This window comes from Phaenicophaeus curvirostris, chromosome 12 (genome assembly GCF_032191515.1).
Source record: "Phaenicophaeus curvirostris isolate KB17595 chromosome 12, BPBGC_Pcur_1.0, whole genome shotgun sequence".
NCBI lineage: Eukaryota > Metazoa > Chordata > Aves > Cuculiformes > Cuculidae > Phaenicophaeus > Phaenicophaeus curvirostris.
In genome coordinates this window covers 18689628-18707466 of record NC_091403.1, presented here as the reverse complement: position 1 = coordinate 18707466, position 17839 = coordinate 18689628, and the positions used below count along the sequence as shown (strand labels likewise).

The window sequence follows — 17839 nt, the reverse complement described above, 5'->3', positions numbered from 1 at the left end:
GAAACTGGTTGGTTTTGAGCTGATAGAGGGGAGATCTTAGGGAGAAGCGTTTTCCTGTGAGGGTGGGGAGGCCCTGGCCCGGGCTGCCCCATCCCTGGAGGGGCTCAAGGCCAGGTCGATGGGCCTTGAGCAACCTGATCCAGTGGGAGGTGGCCCTGCCCCCGGGGGTTAGAACTGGATGGGCTTTAAGGTCCCTTCCAACCCAAATCACTCCCTGATTCTACAAAACCCGAGCCGTAGCTCGGGTTCACGTCTCAATCCTCTAGCCGAAGTGACTCCACGCCCACCTATCATCCTCCCTGACCCCTTTTTTCCTTCAAAAGCACCCCAAACCTTCCCTGCGTACACTCAGGAAGGAAGAATAATGCGTAAGGCAAGAATTAGCCCTGATATTTTAATGGAAATACTGCACTACAGTCAAGTTTACAACATTTGGATAGAAATCACATGGGTTGTGGGCCAGGATCACATTACAGAATACAAAAAGCGAGTTCAAATAAAAAGAAAAAAAAACCAAACAAACCAAACCCTCTGCTATTGTACAGGCAGGGAATGGAGCTGGGATGGCAGAGGCCAAGGTCTCCACAGCGTATCCCGGGATCAGCACCAGCCCCCGTGCGCTCAGTGACATGCAGGCACAGCTCCTGGGACAAGACACCCACCAAGCAGCAGCAGCTACTTTCAAGCTGGTCAAAAAGTCTAAATCACCCCAGATTTTCGCTTCCAGATCACCTTGAGAATACAACAGGAAAAATAAACAGGGGAAACAGAGAGAGGGGGAGCACACGTGAGACCGTTGAAGTGAAAGAGGACACGCAGCGCCCCGTCCTGCTTGGTTAAAGCAAAGGAGGAAAGTAGACGGGTGACTTATTGCTGGCAAACTGTGAGTATTCCTCACGGGGCTCTGCCCTCCCTTTCCTTCTCTCCACAGGAGGCTCTGGTTCAAGATCTGGCTGCCAAGGAGTGCAGACTTGCACCCCGGCTCTCCTGGCTGCAGAAGGACCAGCGAGGTGCACATCCCTCTCCGAGCCCACTCCCAGCTCCCTGCCTGCAGAAGGGAGGGGAGCTCTGGTGCCAGGAGAGAACCTGCTGTCTTGGAAAAATAGTAAATCCCTGGGAAAGGTTTAAGGAGCAGCAAAGCTCCCCAAGCCAAGGACGATGGAAGCTGTTTCGGGTGCTTAGGACTGGCAGCATGGGTTTGTGCAAGGAAAGCTGCCTCCTTTGAGGAGGAGAGACAGTGCAGTTGTGGCTGTCGTGGCTTACGAAGTCTGTGCAGACTTCTTTATTTTTAAAATCAGGAATTTCCCGTGTTTTAAATATCTGCCAGCGCTAAACTTCTCTACTTAAAAAAATATATATCCCATATGTGGATTTCACAAGTGAAATGCGCCGAGACCCGCCCCCGCCCGTCACCCTCTTCTCTCGCACGCACACACCCCACACAAACACACACGCAGAGCAGCTGTCCAACACTGGTTTGGTAACTTCCGATGATGTTTTCTCCAATACTGAGAAGGAAAAAAAAAAAAGACATCAGCACAATCAACCCCAGGCTAAGTAGCTCAGCAACACTTCCCAAAAGCGAAGGTCCTTGGAGCTGGAAGACAAGGTGGATAAAAATTACCCACCAGGAAAAACAAAAATTAACAATTATATACTATATATTTATATATCTTAACAGGCTGCTTGTACCTTGGTCATCAACCACAAAACACACACACGCTGCCTCCGCTTTTTCCTCTCAGATTGTGAAGCCAATCCTAAAAGTGGTCAGATGCGCCCCTGCCCCCTCCCCAAAACTGCATGCTGCACGGTGCCTTTCAGACCAGGAACAAGGCTGTAGGTGAGCGAGTGTGTTCCTCCAGTTAAGAACAAAGACATTGGTTTTTATTTACAAAAAAAGGAGAAAAAAGTTTCCACACAAAAGCACTACAATGATAACTCCCTTTGGTAAAAAGTGTAATAAATGTCTCCGTCGGTCTGTCTGTCGGTACTAATTCTCAAGCCACCTGGTACTATGGTACACAAGAAGCTAGTACAGTTATGCTAGCACATCAAGCATACTTCCTTTAATAAAAAACCCAAACAAAACAGGAGGAAAAAAAAAAACCAAAAAAAAATTGACAATTTGTACATTTATTTACAAAAAAAAGGAGGGGAACATGTTAAAATCGTGTTGTTCTGTTGTGTGTGTGTACGTACATGTTGTGAAGAGCTGGTGCATGGCACTAGGAGAGACTAGTAAACAAGCAGGTACAAAAAAAAAAAAAAAAAAAAAAAGGGAAATCAACAGTTCCACTGGCACTAGAAAGGACAGACCGATCCGCACGGGGCAAGTCCAGCCTGGAAGGGAGGAGAGAGGAGCCCAGGGTCCGCTCTGTCAGCTGGCCACGGGCTGCCCCACCGCCCCGCACAGCAGCCCGTCCAGGGAGGAGAATCTGGTCGTGACAGGCACCTGGGGATTTCAGGACACATCCAAGTGGTCCGGTGATCCTGCGGTTCTCTTCCCCTGCTGCTCAGGGCCTCAACACTGCTGGTGTGTACGAGCTCGTTGTGTTTCTCTGGGATGGCTCAGTTCAGAGAACGGTCCTTCCCACCCTCCGGGGACGCGTGCCGATGTCAAAGGGCTGGCGGCGATCCGCGTCCCTGCAGGGGATCCTGCTGGTGACAGGCTGTACCAGCCACGCACTAGTCAAGTGGCCATGTTACGGCGATACACGGAGAGGGGAGGAAGGGATCCTCCTCCTCCTCTCCTGGATGCGCGCACACACACACACATTGCCCGGGCTCTTCCCTCGCCCTGGGGCAGACCTACGGCGTCTTGAATATCGTGCCATATTTGACGCGGTACTTGTTAATGCTGACAAAGTGCAGGGTCTCTGTGTCACACGTGGTGGTGCAGGGCACCAAGCCCTCCAACCCTTCGCCCATCAGCCACTTGTTTGTCTCGGCTGCCATTTCACGGGGCACGTGCTCCTTGGTCCATTTGTCCACCCAGGCCTGGAACCGCTGGTGCAGCCGCTTGCTCACTCTTTCGTGGGACTACAGAAATAGAAAGAGGTGTGAGACAAAAGGCAGCCTGGCCTCCAGATTGCAGTGTTACACAAAGCTCAGCTGCCGGTCAACACAACTGAAGGGGTCAATAGCCAGAGGGGATTTGGAGCGCAGACATCAGCTCTTGCTAACAACAGAAGACAATCTCTGATAAAGGCCTGAGGGTGATGGAATCGTTTGGTTGGAAAATAGCTTTGAGATGGAGTCCAACCATACCTGTCCACCATTGAACCATGTCCCTGAGCACCTCATCTGCCCATCGTCTAAACACCTCCAGAGATGGCGACTCCACCACTGCTCTGAGCAGCCTCTGCCAGTGCTCGAAAATCCTTTCTGTGAGGAAATTTTTCCTCATATCCAATCTAAACCTCCCTGGCGCAACTTGTGGCCATTTTCTCTTGTTCCACCACTTGCTACCTGGGGGAAGAGACCAGCACCCACCTCACTACAACCTCCTTTCAGGGAGCTGCAGAGAGCAATGAAGTCTCCCCTCAGCTTCTTCTCCAGCGAAGACATCCCCCAGATCATGCAAGCCCTGCCCTCCCCAGCCCTTGGGGTCTGCCTCCAGCCCACAACGGCGGGGCATGGTCCCCAGGAGAAAGCAAGCTTCATACTCATTACACATACCAGAGGACCCAACTGCTATGGAAAACAAAGAACTGGGTCAGGTCTAAAAAGTCTGAGAACTGCTGGCTTAACAGAAGTATCAGGAGAGGAAAAACCATGTATGTCCTGAGTGAGAGCATCTGCCTAAGGAACGTAAAATCCAGGGCAGATGGTTTAAAGCCACAGCTACAGCCATGACTGAAAACAGCAAATATAATTCAGCCTCCAGATTAAAACTTATGTATTTTATTATTTGTTCTGTTCTTCTCCCAGAGACCAACTGCTGCTCAGCGTTCACTGTTAAATCCAATGGATCTGTCGTTCAGTGTAGCTTCTGCAGCTCTGTTGGTGCCTGCAGTCACTGAGGGGCCGTGCTGCATGCTACGTACTTAACAGTTCAGGAATTTGACTCATGTTTGGGTTCTTTGTGATAAACCCTGGCACAGAACATCATGGCTGAAACAACTTTTCCTTGAGTGTTGTGCCAGCTGAATGGGATAGGTGGGATTCAATCAGAATCCTTGGTACTGCTATTGCAGAGGCACCGCTGAAATAAACCACTCCTCTGATGCGAATGAGAGTTTAACAACTTTGAGTGCTAATAAAGTAGACCCATTATTTGTATTTCATCAGCAAGGCAGAGATGGTAAAGAGCTGGTTTAGAAGTCCAACTACATGACCACAACAGAGCAGTAACAATGATGTCCTAGGCAGGAAGCAGCGCACACCTCTCCCACCCCCTCATAGAAGCACAGAATGGTTTGGGTTGGAAGGGACCTTAAAGCCCATCCAGCATCAACCCCCAGGGAATTTTCTCAGTGGTCAGTAGCGTCCTCAGAAAAGGAAGTAATTTCATAAACTGGAAACAATCTCCACAGCTGCAGAAGAGGATTCTGCTGACAGAGCCTCTCAGCAACACAACGGCTACAAAGTGTTACTCGCCAGGATCCCCAGGGTTGTTTCAGCTGACTCTCCCCACCTGACCCTTGGGAGCAGGGGGGCTAGGAAACACCAGGTGCCCACCCCAGTCCTTCTGTTCACTCCTACCTGCTGAGCTCGCAGCAGAGCGGTCCTCCTGTACATGTAATCCTCTGATTTGATCACGTACACCATCTTATAGGAGTTGAGTTTGAATTTACACTCCAGCTTGTCCAAGCTCTCCACGTTCTCCATGGACTTCTTACTGTTTCCCTCCTTCCCTTCCTTCTCCTGCTGCTCCCGACCACGTTGACACTTACGGATCCGCCTCAGATTCCTGCAAACCAGAGAACCCCTCTTGGAATTAGTGCTTACCCCCTGGCACTACTCAGCGGAATGTAGCTGGTGGATCTGTGCTGGCCCCTGGCAAACACCTCGGAGCTCAGCTGCCCGTCAGAGTTTACAGGCTCAGACCCCTACAACAAGTCAGCCCATTTGGTTTATCTGAAATTACACCTATTGTGCAAATCAACTCCCTGCTCAGAAAAAGCCCCAATGCGGTGCCCGCTGCTTTTTCACTGTCAGCCAAGATGGGACTGGTGGCCTTAAAACACAGAACAAGGCAGCATGAAAAAAAAAGAAAGGACAAACCAGCGTGAAAATACAGATGAGACTGACTGCCCAGCACTGTCACAGAGCACAGTAGCGCTGCTCTCTATGGCCAGATCCAGCCCATTGGGTATGGTTCATGGCAGAGCACGGCCACTCACCTGGGCAGGAAGACTGGTTTCTGGGCCAAGTGTTCCCGCAGCTCAGGGGAGGTAGAATCGGAGTTGACGTACCGCTCCACATAGTCCGACCAGCGCTGGAAATGAGCACAGAGTACAGATCAGCCCCTGCTTTCCCACCAAACAACAGGAGATGGTTAAAGAGGCAAAGCTGGAAGTTACATGGATGAACACAAGGTCATTTTTGAAGGCTCCACATATCAAAACCCCCAAAAAGGCAGGTACAGCATTTATCTACATAGTTTTGAGCATCTTCTAATACAAAACAAACCATGAAGGACATGCCTACTCACAGCATTGAAAGCTTTACAGTGTGTCCTTGATGTTTCTTAGGTTGGGCTAACAGATCATAACAGCAGTCAGCTGGACACCCTTGTCCAGTGCACCCTTGACCATCTGTCAGCTCTCTGGACAAGCTGCTCTTACCTCTGCTTCTACAGGGTCATCAGAGTTCTCTTCTTCAGTGTCCAGCAGTTCAATGGTTAACTGAACCTGACCTCTGCTCTGAATGAACATCAGCTACAAAGAAGAGGCAGAAAGGACTAGTAAGAGCTTGCAAACAGATAAGACAACCTTAATTTCTCACTGGGGCAAAGGAAGCAAGCTATCATAGTAGTAAGGGAAAAAAACACTTCCCACACGCCTGACAGTGGAAAGAAAACTCTACTCAAACTGCACAAACTCTGAGGAACAGAGAAATTGCAATGCTTTTTCAAAATCTTTTTTTGTTGTTTTTTTTTGGAGCCATGCAGGTCCTTCTTGAGCACCCAGAGAAAGTTTGAGAGCAAGGAAAGAGAGATCATACATGCAGGCCTTTATCCAAAGCACTTTACTCGCTCAGAACGGGCCTGGCCACTTCCTGCATCTTCAGCGAAGGAAGCATGGATTTGATTAGCACAGTGCACCAGGTTTATTTAGCAATGCATGCAGTCGGCAATGCCCAGTCAGTATTAGCAGATCTCCCCATAGTCAACAAAGGCTGAGGCATGAGAGAAATGGGGGAGTTTGAGCCAACAAATTAAAACTGGTGACAGCAAAGCAGTCAATGTGATACAACCCAATGACACTGTAAAGCATGAGTGACATTCATCATCGCTGTTCCACGAAACTTATTTCTCCTTCATATCTCCTTTCCGAGAGGCCCTTACAGAAGGGTCTACGTTGACATACGTGCCAAAAGTTGCCACCAAAACTTTCAAGTTTCAGAGCCACAGAAAGTCTGCAGAACTCTGGGGCCTAAACAAGGCTCCTTTTTTAAATGACTGGCATCTCTCCCTCCTTATGAGGCAGCCCCCTTGCTGCCTGCTGCTTTTCCAGCATGGTTCACAGCGCAGTTTACCTTGAAACAGTTTTCCTCTGACATGAGCTGCTCAGCTTTGCGCTGGTAGGCGGCCTCCAGGAGAGCACGAGATGACTGGGAAGCGAGAAGCCCTCCAGTTGCTCCGTTGTTGTTCTCCGACAGATAGAGGTCTGTTACCTGCACACAGATCTCATCACTTACAATGTGCTGGAGCTGCAAAAAGGAGAATGCAGGGAAAGTGTTTGTCAGGGAGTCTGCTGCAGGCCCTTCAGCACAGAGCAAAGAAACAAAGATGTGACCACGGGTTTAAGCCCAAGCCAAAAAAAAAAAAAAAATGGCTGAAAAAGCATGAGTTTAAGTCCATCTTTTTGAGTAACCTCTTCCATTTGCTGCAATGTATCTTTAATATAATTAACAGGTGGCAAAGTATAGTTACTCAGAGGAAAAACAGGGTTAGGGAACAACCTGATCAGCAGCAGGGGAGGAAAGGCTGGAGCACTGCGGCACAGTTGATCCCCTCCATGGCAAGGGGCTGCCGCTGCATCTGAGGAGAGGGGTGGGAGAGTTGGTATCAAATCCTTGTTTTGCACAATTTTAAACATTGAAAGTCAATCAGTCGCCTTTTGTATTCAGTTAATCTCTGGACTGAAGCACAGGGTTTCAAAAAGGCAGCTCTACCCTTCTGAAGGAGGAAAAGGTTTCTCAAGCCATTCCACTTCCAGTCCCTTGTGTACAGTTTTGTTCTTTAGGCTACAAAAAGGCACAGGAAGAACTTTTCCCTTGGTCACACATTCTTCCTACCAGTCCAATAAAAGGATCGGAGTTTAAATGGCAAGGTGAGCTGCTCCAACATCCAGAAAAGAGCTAAGTTTTCTGAAGAGGCATGTGACACCAGCAAGAAAGAAATTATTTAAATGACATTTAATTCATTTTACAAAGTTAAAGCAAGATTAGCTCTGGAGATGTTTTGAGATTGAGAACTTATAACCTAGAACTTCTGGAAAACAAAAGGGAGAACTCTATGTGCAAAGACAGTTTGCACATATTATCAATAATTTAAATACATCAGAAATTATCTTTTATCAGGTGTCCTTACATAATCATAGAATCATAGAATAACCAGATTGGAAGAGACCCACCGGATCATCCAGTCCAATCATTCCTATCAATCACTAAACCATGTCCCTCAGCACCTTGTCCACCCGTCCCCTTAAAACCCTCCAGGGAAGGTGACTCAACCACCTCCCTGGGCAGCCTCTGCCAGTGCCCAATGACCCTTTCTGTGAAAATTTTTTTCCTAGTGTTCAGCCTAAACCTCCCCTGGCGGAACTTAAGGCCATTTCCTCTTGTCCTGTCCCCTGTCACTTGGAAGAAGTCTTAAAGCTAGGTTAAAATCAACCTGCTCACCCTCGAAATTCCCCATTCAGGCACACAACACACCCCTCCAAAGTGGGTCCAGGCTCTCACTGCAGCAAACACCTCGGCTGCTTCCTCTACCCCAGAGCATCCACCCTCCAGTATCACCAGTAGTCACCTGTCGAACAATGCTCTGAATCAGCTTGTCCATGGTAAAGGCAATGTAGGCATGAATGGTGAACATTTCACGCAAGGAGTCCTCATACTGTGATGAGTCCATGTTCCCATCCAGGAGGTTGCGCACCATGTCCAGGAAGGCCGGGTAATAATCCTCAACGTCAATGTCCACTGCAACGAGAGAGAATGGAGATGAACACACCACTCTCAGGAGGGGCTGCTTTGAGGTTTGGCCCACAGATCTGTTCCTGAAACAGATTTAATTTTGTCTGTTACAGACCTTTAAAGGAGTCCTTCTAAGGACTAATGCCTTGCTTTCCAGCTTGAGCTTCCTCCATGAGGCCTTTGTTTCAGAAAGACTTTCTATAAGTAAAAGGCTTTTAGTTAGGGAACTCAAGGATAATTTAGACCTGCAGGTATAAAACGGAAGCTCTTATGAAATAACTGCTATAATCCAAGCTATTCAAGGCCCATGTACCCTACACCTTTTCACCTTTCCTCTCAACCCACTGCTGCCCAGTGATAATCATAGAATCGTGGAATGGTTTGGGTTGGAAGAGACCTCAGAGCCCATTCAGTTCCAACTCCCTGCCATGAGCAGGGATACCTCCCACTGGATCAGGGTGTTCAAAGCCTCATCCAACTTGGCCTTGAACACTTCCAGGGATGGGGCAGCCACAGCTTCTCTGGGCAACCTGAGCCCTCACAGGAAAACATTTCTTCCCGAGATCTCATCTCAATCTCCCCTCTTTCAGCTGAAAACCATTCCCCCTCATCCTGTAAGAGAGATTCCAGTTTTAAAGGGTCACCACTGTAACTAAGCCCCATCAACACACTACAAATAGAATCATATTTCTTCCCTACCATCCCACCCAAAGTCACTCACTAGGCTCCTTCAGCCGCAGCTGGATGGCAGGACTGTCGCTCTTGTCTCGCTTTATGCCCAGTACTTCCCTCTCCCACTCTCTTTCCCGCGTCTCCTCTTCGATCTGCCGCTCGGCTTGGGTGCAGATTCGCAGCAGCCGCAAGCACAGGATCTGGTGGAGCCGCATGAATATGTACCAGTTGCTGTTCACGTAGAAGAGATTGTAGACCTCATCCATGCCCCGCAGCTTCTGGGCCGTCGTGTTGTTGAACATCAGCTTGGTTTTTGGAGGACTGCCCCCAACACCGTTGTGCTTTTTTGCAGCCCCAGTAGCTTCATCCACATCCATTTCCTCTTCTTCCTCCTCTTCCACATCCGAGAGTTCACCTCGCTGAGCAAACAGCAGGTCTGGAATGAAGTGATACATGATCTGCTTGATTTTGTACTTGTCCTCTTTCTGGATTCCCGTCTGCCGCTTCACATGGTGGATGATGAGAGAGGCAGCATCTTCCAGGATCTGCTTGTCTTCGTAGGCTAGTGATAGGTGTGGGCCCGTGGGGACGCCAGCGTTATCTTCTGAAGCCTGCTCTTGCCTCTACAAATGAGAAACAGCACAAAAGTCAGTCCTGAACAACTCTTTCCAAGCAAGAAAGCTTTCAGAAAGCTCTGCCAGTGGCGCAGACTTCCTCTCTCATTGAGCAGTGAGGAATAGGAACTGAAACTGCACTTGAAGTACATAAACTTGAGGGAAGGAAACTATCGGTGACAGTCTTACCTCGTCATAGATGCTTTCAATCTCATTGAGGAGACTCTTTGACCTCAGGACCTTGGTATCATTCTGTTTGAAGTTGATGCCCTGGTGATCCAAGGATTTCAGGTAATACTTCTCATTCTGCTCTCGCCAGACTTTATTAAATCCTCTCTGGGCTTCTCGCCACTCCTCCTCCTTCATCTTTAACCTGGGATCAATAAAACAAGGGTGAGCTAGGAAAACCTAGGCCTGTGGTTCCTAGCTGATGCTAAGAGGGGCTAAGCTCTTTATGAGACAGGTATAAATGAACACTGTCCCACAGAACGAAGCTTTACGGGAGGAGCACCCTGCACATGCCTTTCTGAATAACCCCAAGGCTTCTCTTGTGTCCAAGTTACATGGCTCAGGAACAGAGTAGCTTGGAGGCTTGTGCTTCCCACTGCAGTGTGCCAGAACAGCTAGTGGGTTTAACACCATTCCAGCCCCACTGTCCACAGCAGGGAGAGGGGCTGAAGGGCCAGGAGAGCCACAAGAGGTGGCCCAGCGCTCTCGGAAAACCCCTGAACCTTGTGTAACTCCAGCTGTTGAAAGAAAGTAGCTTAGTCTGGATGATTAACAAAGTTATTGCCTTGCAGCAAACTGAGCTTCCTGGGAACAGACTCCTGAACCTCAGCTTGGTGTCTTCAGTAAAGTACCCGATGCAGCTTGAGACCTGGCTCACAGCAAGAGGCAGCTGGGTGGAGAAGCTGTGACTTTGCAGGTATCCTGGGTGAGGGGCTGAGGAAGAACATCTGCTCACGCACCTCTTTGAGCTCCCTTTTCTTGACTGAGAAAGGGGAAGTTGACAATAGAAACCAGATTGGGAATCTGAGGGTAGCACAGCCACCACGATCCAAACCCACAGTCACGTAGAGCAGTGGGATTTGGAAAGGGATCCAATTTAGCCCCGGATCAATGCACACACTACAGTTTCCTCGCCTTACGCACAATGCTGACACCATGGAAGAAAAAAGGTTTAAGAGGAGACAACAGAAGCTCTACATCCCTCCAGCTGAGTGTAAAAGGTTTTGTTTCAGGGGCTAACTCCCTCTTTCTAGGTGATTATTGCGAAACACAGCAATTGATCAGAACACAAAACGCACTTCTTGAACTACAGCCTTGTGGTGGTCATACCCTCCAGGGGCAGAAACAAGATACTTTTACATAAATCTGGATGAGGAATGGTGCGTTATCCTCCAGCAGAGCCCCCGGGACTGGTGGTAGAGCAGTCGGTACCTTTTCAGTACAATGGGAACAGCCACGGATGGGTTCTTCCGAAGTCCATCGATGATGTCGGCTGCTTTGTCTGCATATATCCTCTGGAGAGCCTTGCGGTGGATCACCTCTGAAGTGCCACCCAGAGTGTTGTCCAGCCGGAATTTGGCCTGCTCCTCGGCAGACAAGCGCGAGAGTTTCTTTTGGATTGCCTCAAGGACGCGGATCGTTGCCAGGTTGGTCTCCAAGACAACATCCAGCTGAAGCAAACGGAGCATTAGCCATCATTGAATAGATAAAACATGATACTTCACAGAGGCTAACATTTAAGTGACATGAAACAAGAAGCCGCGCATGTTTAACAAGGTGTTCCTCAGCAGCGGTTTCCATGTTCGGCTGCTCTCAAGTAATCCAATTATGTTTTATCTGCTACCTAGATGATACTGCATAAGAATTTAAGGGCTACTAGGATGATACTGTTAGGAAATTACATTTTCCACCTGGGAATAGAACACACTTGACAGTTTCTCTACAAAAGGACACGCCGAATCTGTGCGTATGCAGGTAATTGCCAAGCTAACTCCCATTTCAAGTCATGATGTCAGCTGTTTAACACCCTGAATGTATTACTTTTCAGATTATTATGCATGTTCTCATGTGCTGCGTGGGCAGTAAGGACAGAAGATGCATCAGATTATATGCTGGTCACTGAACAATTCCACCTGGCGTGGTGACAACAGAAAGTGGGGGGCAGGGGTAGCAGCTTGGAATAAGAGGTGGTTATGCAGCTGCTGCTTCTTGCATTAAGAGAACACAAGCTTTTGTGCAAAAGAACAGGTGACAGACAAAATAAAAAGAGTTTCCAAGAAGCAGCATTAAAGATGTAATTACATCAAGATCATTAACTGCTCACAGACCCCCAAGTTTTGAGACATGAATCAAGGAAAGCAATTTACCTCAAAACGCTCATCCTCACACCTGTAGATGTGCTCTTCATACTGTGTTTTCTTGGAGCTCACAAATGTGGAGTCTTCAGACCAGGACGGGAAGGAGACCCAGGTGTCATTCAAAACCTTTGAGGGGAAAAGGGAGGGACAAGCATCAGAGCCCAGTCTTCCAATAGGAGGATCTCATTCCCCAGTTGTGTGTGCTCCTTCCAAAGCCTGGCACTCAGGACACAACCCCAAACAGGCAGAACCAAAATATCCAGGCAGTCAGAAATTAATTCACTGGAGCAGTGAGAAAAAACTTGCAAGGGAAGAGAAAAATAAAGGTGCAAGTAGCTTTGCCATTGTTTTGGACTGAATTGCAACCAGTGTGTTCATGGTGTGTGTGATTCACCATTGGCAACACTGGGTGGTCAACACATCAGACATGACTGACAGTATGTTGCTTCTGCCTCCAAATAAAGCTGATTTGAAGGATAAATCCACACCCCAGCAGCCCCTTTCCTGACATAGCAGCCAAGCACCTGTAGTTCTCACCACCTCCAAACCAGGAGCACAACAGTCAAAAACACCTCAGAGAGGCCAAAGGCAAAGAAACAAGGATTCTCGTGGGTAGTCTCAGAAGTTAGGCCTTTGTTTTCACAAACAACTGAGTAATTAGATTCTCCCAGGAAGAAAAAGTCCGTAACAAGATCACACAACATGCTTTTCAGAGACATGTCAGGACTTCAGACTAATAAACCTGCACTTGTCTCTGGCCCATACTGTTTTCCACTCTCCTGCCATCACTTCAGCTGACACCTATCCCATCTGCTAACTGGAGGACTCGATCATCCACATTATTCCTCTTCATCTCTCACAAGAGCTTAGGGACACAAACCCCATCACATTCTCGAACAGCAATCTCCTCGCTGTTCACTGTGGGTGCCACTGCTGCCAGCAGTCACAGAGAAGCGATTGCTGGGGCTCTTCCCTCCTCCTTCAGCAAAAGTCACCTCCAAAACAACACCAGTGAAGGGACAGGCCAGTACCATTCCCACTTTGATCCAAAGGTCATTACAACACGTTAAAGGACTCAACGAATACATCCAATCCTGCAGGACTTTGTCGTGAGACCAGCTTTCACTGCTGACCAAAAGGGCCCATTTCCAAAAGTAACGCACCATTTCTTAACGTTTCAGGTACGAAGAAAGAAGCATGTGAAGGATATATGGGAGAATCTGTCCACAAAAAACACTGTTTCCTTTTAAGGTTGGCTTAAGAGAGGACTCTGATGATAAAGTAGGTGGGAATTTGGGTAAAAAGGTAGCAATAAACTTGAATTACATACTGCTTTGTAAAAGGTCCCTAAAGTCACATTAAAACCATGCAGAAAACTCATTCTGCCATTTTCTACTCAGAGTTTTTAAGTTTGTAATCATCTTTTCACAGCTTAGGCTATGCAAAACATCACCTGTATCTGATGCCCCTACATCTTATTTAAATAGTTAAACTTCACAACTATTCAGTGGGGTTTATTCCAGGTGCTCTCCAAAGTTTCACACAACGCTTTCACCAGCACCACTGGAGAAGAGCTGATGCCAAAGCCACATGGGGATCGCATCTCCTAGCCAGCTTCCAGCATAACCCATTCCTAGACTGGAGCCTTGCCCTGTGGAACAGCTTCCGGACACGATTCAGATGTTTGCAGGAGTGCCAAGTGCTCACTTGCTACTCGGAACACCTCGGGGTGTGCTCACCTCAGGCTCCGACATGCACCATGGTGATCCTGAGCCAGGATGGGATGCCAGCACATGCCTGGATGCAGGAGCAACACGGGTTAGTGCTAACCAGGCAGCTGCCCGGCCCCAGCTCCATGGCCAGCACCTGTTCCAGGTTGCAGACAGCAGCACAACTCAGCAGTACGAGAGCAAACGTGTCCTGACATCCCCGGAAACCTTTTCAGCATAGCACAAAGACACCAAATAAATCCCCCATCCTGTTCTGTTCCGCTTGGCCTTGGCTCCATCCCTCCAAGAAGGCTGGGAATAGCCTTCCTGTCACGCAATCCCTATTTGAGAGCATCTTACCTCTTTACACAGCGGAGTCCGCCCCGTGCATTTGGGTTGCTGGTAGCTCTTGGGTAAGGCTCGGTAGCTGGAGCCCAGTCTTTTACAGGAGGCATAGTCTATCTCCATGGCAATCCCCTCGGTGGCCCGTTCCTTTGGATATGTCTCCATGTGAACAGATTCTTTGTATCCCAGGAAGTTTTTAAACCAAGTGAACAACTCCGGGAATTTCCTAAAAATAAAATGAAGGGGAAAACTAGGTAAGCAGAACTCAAACAACACTGAGCTCTGATGCTGAGGCTGCAGCTGACCGCTACAGGCAGGCTGCGCCCAAGAAGGCTCTCTGAATTTTCTGTGGTGAGAGAGGACTCTCTCAGCTCAGCCCTGCTTCCACAGAGCTGAATCAAATGAGAAGTGAGTGCCTCTGTGTTATCAGGTGGTGGATCACTCTCTGGGCACAACTAACACGCTCCAGTATGACCCCCCATATCATTGAGGACACACAGACAAGCACGGATGCATCCTCCATGTGCCCTGTGGGTACTGTCCTGTCCCCATGAGACAAGTGGCAAGGAAGAGCAGCCATAGCTTCCACTGCAGGGTCACAACCAGGCCTCCCAAACCACCCTGGCAGCACATCTAGCCCAGACTCCTAGTTGTTTGCCAGTGTCCTTAACCTTAAACCAGAACCTTCCTTTCCCAAACTAGCAAGAGGAAACTGAGAAGCGACTCTGTAACTACACACTTCAAGTAGTGCTGCCTCCTCAGCACATGTGCAGAAGCCCTCTTCTGCAAGGCCCAAGTCTGCCTGCTCACAGAGAAAAGACTTCCGAAGTATTTATTTAGCCTAAAATACTGCATCTGTTCCATTCCTCTTATCTCAAGCAAAACCCCAGCAATAAGAGGAATCAAACTTGTTACTGAGGCTAATTAAATTATTGTTCATTTATTGCTTTTTCATTACACAACAGAAGATAAAGTCCAACTCCGGAACAAGAAAACTGTGTTACACCTTTCCCAGTACAGATATTCACCCTACTAGCTAGGAGCACAGATGGTAGATGGGAGCAATCCAGACTCTTTTGGCGAATACTCCACCTTTCCCAGCTACAGCATCCTGCTGACACCTGACTAATTCTGGTGGAGCTATGGAAGGAGAGTAAGCTCCTTGGGGCGGTTTCTTTGCACAGCCGGTGTAATGGGGTCCTGAACCCAATTTCTGTTGCTATTGCCTTCTCCCTTGGAAGCAGGAACTCAATTCACAGGAAGAAGGAGCATTAATCCTCCTGCCCCAAGTTGGTTTGAGCCAATTGATACAGAGTTGCTTGGTACACAACTGGCAATCACGGAACTTACAATTCCTGTTTAAACTATAGTATTCCTTATAATTTTTGGCTTCAGGACAGAATACAGCTGCTTTTTGCTCTTTTGAAATTCTAGTGAGTTTGTATCAGCACTCTTTTTCATGGGACATTTCCTACATAATTAGTCAATCTTTTCTCAAGTGAAATAATCCACAATTTCACAGCAAGAGACTGCAATAACAAGTTGCTACATAATTCCATTTGCTCTCCTCAAAAAGGAAGAAACAATGCAAACAGGACCACAGCTGCTCTCAAATACTGTTTGCCTGCCAAGACATAACCAGGAATCTCTCTCTCACCTCCTCTCGGACAAGGAACGGAAAAGGGCAGTGCAGGAAACTATGCAGTTGGAAGGAAAATTGAAGAAGAGGACTTAATGTCCTCGTTCAATAATCACAGAATGGTTTGGGATGGAAGGGACCTCGAAATCAATTCAGTTCGAAGCCCCTGCCATAGGCAGGGACACCTCCCACTGGATCAGGTTGCTCAAAGCTCAATCCAGCCTGGCCTTGAATACCTCCAGGGACGGGGCAGCCACAAGACCTCTAGGCAATCTGGGCCAGGGCCTTCTCATCCTCATTATGAAGAATTTCTTCATATCATCTAATCTAAATTTTCCCCCCTCCGATTTAAAGCTCTTCCCTCTCATCCGGTCAGACCATGCACTTGTAAAAAGTCCCCCCCCCAGCTTTCCTGCAGCCCCTTTCAGTACTGGGAGGCTGCTCTAAGGTTTCCCGGAGCTTTCTCTTCTCCAGGTTGAACAATCCCAACTCTCTCAGCCTATCCTTGCATGGGAGGTGTTCCAGGCATCAGATCACCTTTACAGCCTTCTCTGGACTCGCTCCAACAGATCCATGCCCTTCCTGTGCTAAGAAGTCTGAAAACCTGAAGTACATAGCACCTGCCCTGTATTGGCCACTGAAGGGCTTCCAAGAGCTAACAGTGTCATCCTGCCTGTAGAGCAGCACCTGGCATCTAACCATGTACATTACTGATACTCAGCCTGAGCTAGAAGACACAGGAGATCATAGAATAACCAGGTTGGAAGAGACCCACCGGATCATCGAGTCCAACCATTCCTATCAAAGGAGATGTCAGAGGATGCATTGCCATACAAGCAACTCATACAACCATTTATTGGATAGACAATTAAGCAGTGGCAGGATACCCAGATAAAGCTGAGTCAACCAACAGCAGAGGAAGTGGGCAATGCACGGGGACTCCATCTCAGCTGTACTTTGTGGCCCAAGAAACCACCACCCAGCTCCCAGAGCAGCGTTCCTCCTGCTCTGGCCACTCAGCCACACAAGATGCGAGTGAGTGAATTTAACGTGTCACATTGTGTAAGGACACGAGCACCACTTACCCCAGGAATGGAGAAACGAGCTGCACGAGCTCAGCCCGAGAGATCACCTCCTGGTTGAAAATAACCAGACAGCGAAGGAAGTTTTCGTATGCTTCTGTGCTACGCAGAGCTTTGCGGACCTTATAAGAGAGAGAAAAAGAGAAAGAGTTACTGTCAGGTGAGATCTGGCTGCTTATGCTGTTGCTGTCAGGGAGACCCGGACCCAACACTGTGTTTCTCACTGATGCATGGACATTAGGCATGGAATGAGAGTGTAAATCTTTGAGTTGGACAGTGGGTAACTTGCCCCATACACAGGGCCAGATGAAGAGATACCTATGTGAGCCATCTCTGCACTGGGTAAGCCCTGCAACACCAGCACCCAGTACATCACTGTGAAGAAAGGAGTGCCAAGTGAATAACAAAATCCCTCAAAGAACTCCTAAACAGCTGGATTATAAAATGCTGGAATCGTGGAGAATGTCAGTTGCAGCTGCAGCACCGCAAACTCACCCAGGCTACCTTTAAACACCAGAAAATATGGCAAGTATGGAGCAGGGAGATCTGTGCCCTGGGTAACACCACTCCAGCCTCCACCTGCATCACAGCTTGGGTTATCATGGATAAGCCAGTTTCTGTAACCCTTATCTTTACCGTACAAGGATATTGAACACTTCATCCCAACCTTTCCCACGAGAACTGTTAGATCTCTGTCTGGTGTGAAGATACTATCATCATTAAGACATTCGTCGTTATGGTTATAATTCTGCAGCAGGGATTTCTTGGTTTACTCATGGTAACACCTACACATCCTCCGAGCAATAGATTGGTTCCCATTAGCTGGTCTACAGTGTGCTGCAAAATGCACCACATCATCAAGGAGCAACCAGTACTTCCATCCACACATGAATTTACTTAAAACGCTTGTTTACATTCCATATATACTCTCCTCTGAGCCATAAGGGACTGTATAGAAAAAGAGGTTGTTGCAGGGTACCTCATAGGAAGATGAGTCACGAGTAACAACAGCACACCGCTGCGATGCCGAATTGTTCTCAACTTTATT

The 17839-nt window shown here is 48.1% G+C and overlaps 1 protein-coding gene across 1 annotated transcript in view; it reads right to left on the bottom strand.

Annotated features, from left to right (window-relative positions):
• Positions 1–392: 392 nt before the first annotated feature.
• Positions 393–17839, bottom strand: part of SIN3A (SIN3 transcription regulator family member A) — a 36922-nt gene continuing 19475 nt past the window's right edge. The window contains exons 10-21 of the mRNA XM_069866967.1: positions 16795–16913; positions 14086–14296; positions 12026–12142; positions 11091–11329; positions 9840–10023; positions 9086–9659; positions 8201–8370; positions 6706–6879; positions 5793–5885; positions 5349–5443; positions 4708–4915; positions 393–3042 (exon numbers count right to left, since the gene is read on the bottom strand). Coding sequence (XP_069723068.1) covers positions 2812–3042; positions 4708–4915; positions 5349–5443; positions 5793–5885; positions 6706–6879; positions 8201–8370; positions 9086–9659; positions 9840–10023; positions 11091–11329; positions 12026–12142; positions 14086–14296; positions 16795–16913 — 2415 coding nt within the window. The 3' untranslated portion in view covers positions 393–2811. The remainder of the gene's footprint in view (positions 3043–4707; positions 4916–5348; positions 5444–5792; positions 5886–6705; positions 6880–8200; positions 8371–9085; positions 9660–9839; positions 10024–11090; positions 11330–12025; positions 12143–14085; positions 14297–16794; positions 16914–17839) is intronic.